The sequence below is a fragment of the Octopus bimaculoides genome, chromosome 10 (assembly GCF_001194135.2).
Source record: "Octopus bimaculoides isolate UCB-OBI-ISO-001 chromosome 10, ASM119413v2, whole genome shotgun sequence".
Taxonomy (NCBI): domain Eukaryota; kingdom Metazoa; phylum Mollusca; class Cephalopoda; order Octopoda; family Octopodidae; genus Octopus; species Octopus bimaculoides.
Window position 1 is genome coordinate 16,489,794 of NC_068990.1, and position 2,319 is coordinate 16,492,112.

Sequence of the window (2,319 nt, forward strand, 5' to 3'; positions counted from 1 at the left end):
CTGCATGTGCGACCCTACAGAATTAAAGAGACATATACAACATTTTATTCACCGCATGCAGTTCTCAGGTTACAGCCATAAAGAAAGGATCAGAGTATACAAAGGAGCCATGAGGAAATTTGAAACTATCATACATAACCTTCAGGTAGATGGCCCTGCTCAATCAGTAGAAAAGGTGTAGGTAGAAACTCTATAAGATGTACCCAGTGCAAGCTATGGACACATAAGAGGTGCAGCAATATCAAAGGACGGCTAACTAGCAAGATAGTTTTTGTATGTGGCAGATGCTCAGGAGCAATAAACACTGAGAATGGGCAGAAAACAACCTTTACCACACTCCAGGGTGAAAAACTAGAAGTAGTTGATAGCTTCTGCTACCTAGGTGACCAAGTTTGTAGCCGGGGAGGGTGCACTGAAAATGTAGCTGCTGGAATAAGAATAGCCTGGGCAAAGTTTAGAGAGTTCTTACCTCTGCTGGTGACAAAGGGCCTCTCCACTCAGAGTAAAAGGCAGACTGTATGACGCATGTGTACGAACAGCCATGCTACATGGCAGTGAAACATGGGCCGTGACTGCTGAGGATATGCGTAAGCTTGCAAGAAACGAAGCCAGTATGCTCCAATTGATGTGTAATATAGGTGTGCATACTCGACAGAGTGTAAGTGCCTTGAGAGAAAAATTAGACATAAGAGGCATCAGTTGTGGTGTGCAAGAGAGACGATTGCGCTGGTATGGACATGTGGCAAGAATGGATGAGGATAGCTGTGTGAAAAAGTGCCACACCTTACTCTTTCAAACAATATTTCCTGGAACATTGTAAACATATGACAGTGACATACATTTACCACAAGCATTCAATGTCAAGAGAAGGAGACATGAACACACACACAAACAACAACTGACTTCTGTCAGTGTCTATCTACCAAATCCACTAACAAGGCTTTAGTTGGCTAAAAGTTATAGAATACACTAATCGAAGACACCATGTAGTGGAACCCAAAACCATGCGGTTGAGTAGTGAACCTCTTAGTCACACAGCCATGCCTGCTTTATTTCTTTAATTTTTACAATTACTTTTCATTGATTTTTGTTTTTGTTCATTCAGTTTCTTTTCTGTTCTCTATCGTTACCTTTTTATTTTTATTTCTGTTCTTTGTGTTTTCTTTTTTCACCTCTTCTTTCTTTGCCTCCTTGTTCATGCCCTCCTCATCTGTCTCTCCCACTTTCTACTCCTTGTCTGCCTCTCTCTTTCTCCCTCTCTTCTCTCCCTTATATTACAGTGCTATTGTAACAAAGTTATCATATATGCCATTCTATTTCAGTGGTGGCTTGGCTCTGACGTATTTGAGCATCAAGAAGTCCTTCCTGATGCTGCTATTTTCTTATGGATTTCTCTATGGAATCGGTAATTCTATAGCTTATCCTGTCAGCATCAACTGTGTCATGAAGGTAAGACATCTATTTGTGGAAAATTTTTCATTTCCTTAAGTTTTACTTAAATTCATTTTCTTTTTCTATAGTTTACATTCATAAAATCTTTTTTTTTTTTGATCATGACATACTGTTTCATCATAAATTCCTTCTAGGAAGAAGTAAAATGCTACAGGGTAAATACAACATTGGGCTACTAGGTACATGAGTAGATATAGTGTTGGACTTTTGAGTGAGGTAAGATTTAGTATTGGGCTACTGGTTATGTGGATAAGCATAGTATTGGACTGCTGAGTGTATTGATATATATACTATAGTCTATTGATTGTGTGGGTAAATATTGTATTGGGTTACTGGATATGTGGATAAGCATAGTATTGGGTGATTGGTTATGAGTTGATTGGTATTGAGCTTTTGGGTGAGTGGGTAAATATAGCATTGGGCTGCTGGGTGTGTGGGTAAATTCAGTCTTCTCTAGCTTTCTTTTCTTTCTCTCCTTTTCTCTCTCTCCCCTACTTCTCTCTACTTTTCTCTCTCTTTCTCATCCTCTCCCATTTTTGCTCTTCCATCTCTGGACCCTATCTGTCTCCTCTCCCTCTTTCTGTCCCCTATCTGCCCCACTTTTCCCAACAAATGAATATAAGTAATTTTAATTCTTCTTTCTCTTTCCCCTCTACACTATCTCTTCTCACTCTCTCCCTTCCACCCCCGTCTCTCTCTCCCTTCCCCTGTCTCTCTCCCTTCTGACCCCATCTCTCCTTCCGCTCCCCAGTCTCTCCCTTCCACTCCCCATCTCTCTCCCTTCCTCCCTTACTGTCTTTCTCCCTTCTGCCCCCCCCCGTCTCTCTTCCTTCTCCCCCCCGTCTTTCACCCTTCTGCCCCCATCTC

General features: G+C 41.3%; 1 protein-coding gene across 6 annotated transcripts in view; it reads left to right on the forward strand.

The window, feature by feature from the left end:
* The window catches only part of LOC106879961 (monocarboxylate transporter 9), a 43,558-nt gene that overhangs the window by 15,628 nt on the left and 25,611 nt on the right, over positions 1 to 2,319 (forward strand). For all 6 annotated transcript variants that reach the window (XM_014929739.2, XM_014929727.2, XM_014929732.2 and 3 more), the window contains exon 4: positions 1,323 to 1,449. In XM_014929739.2, coding sequence (XP_014785225.1) covers positions 1,323 to 1,449 — 127 coding nt within the window. The remainder of the gene's footprint in view (positions 1 to 1,322; positions 1,450 to 2,319) is intronic.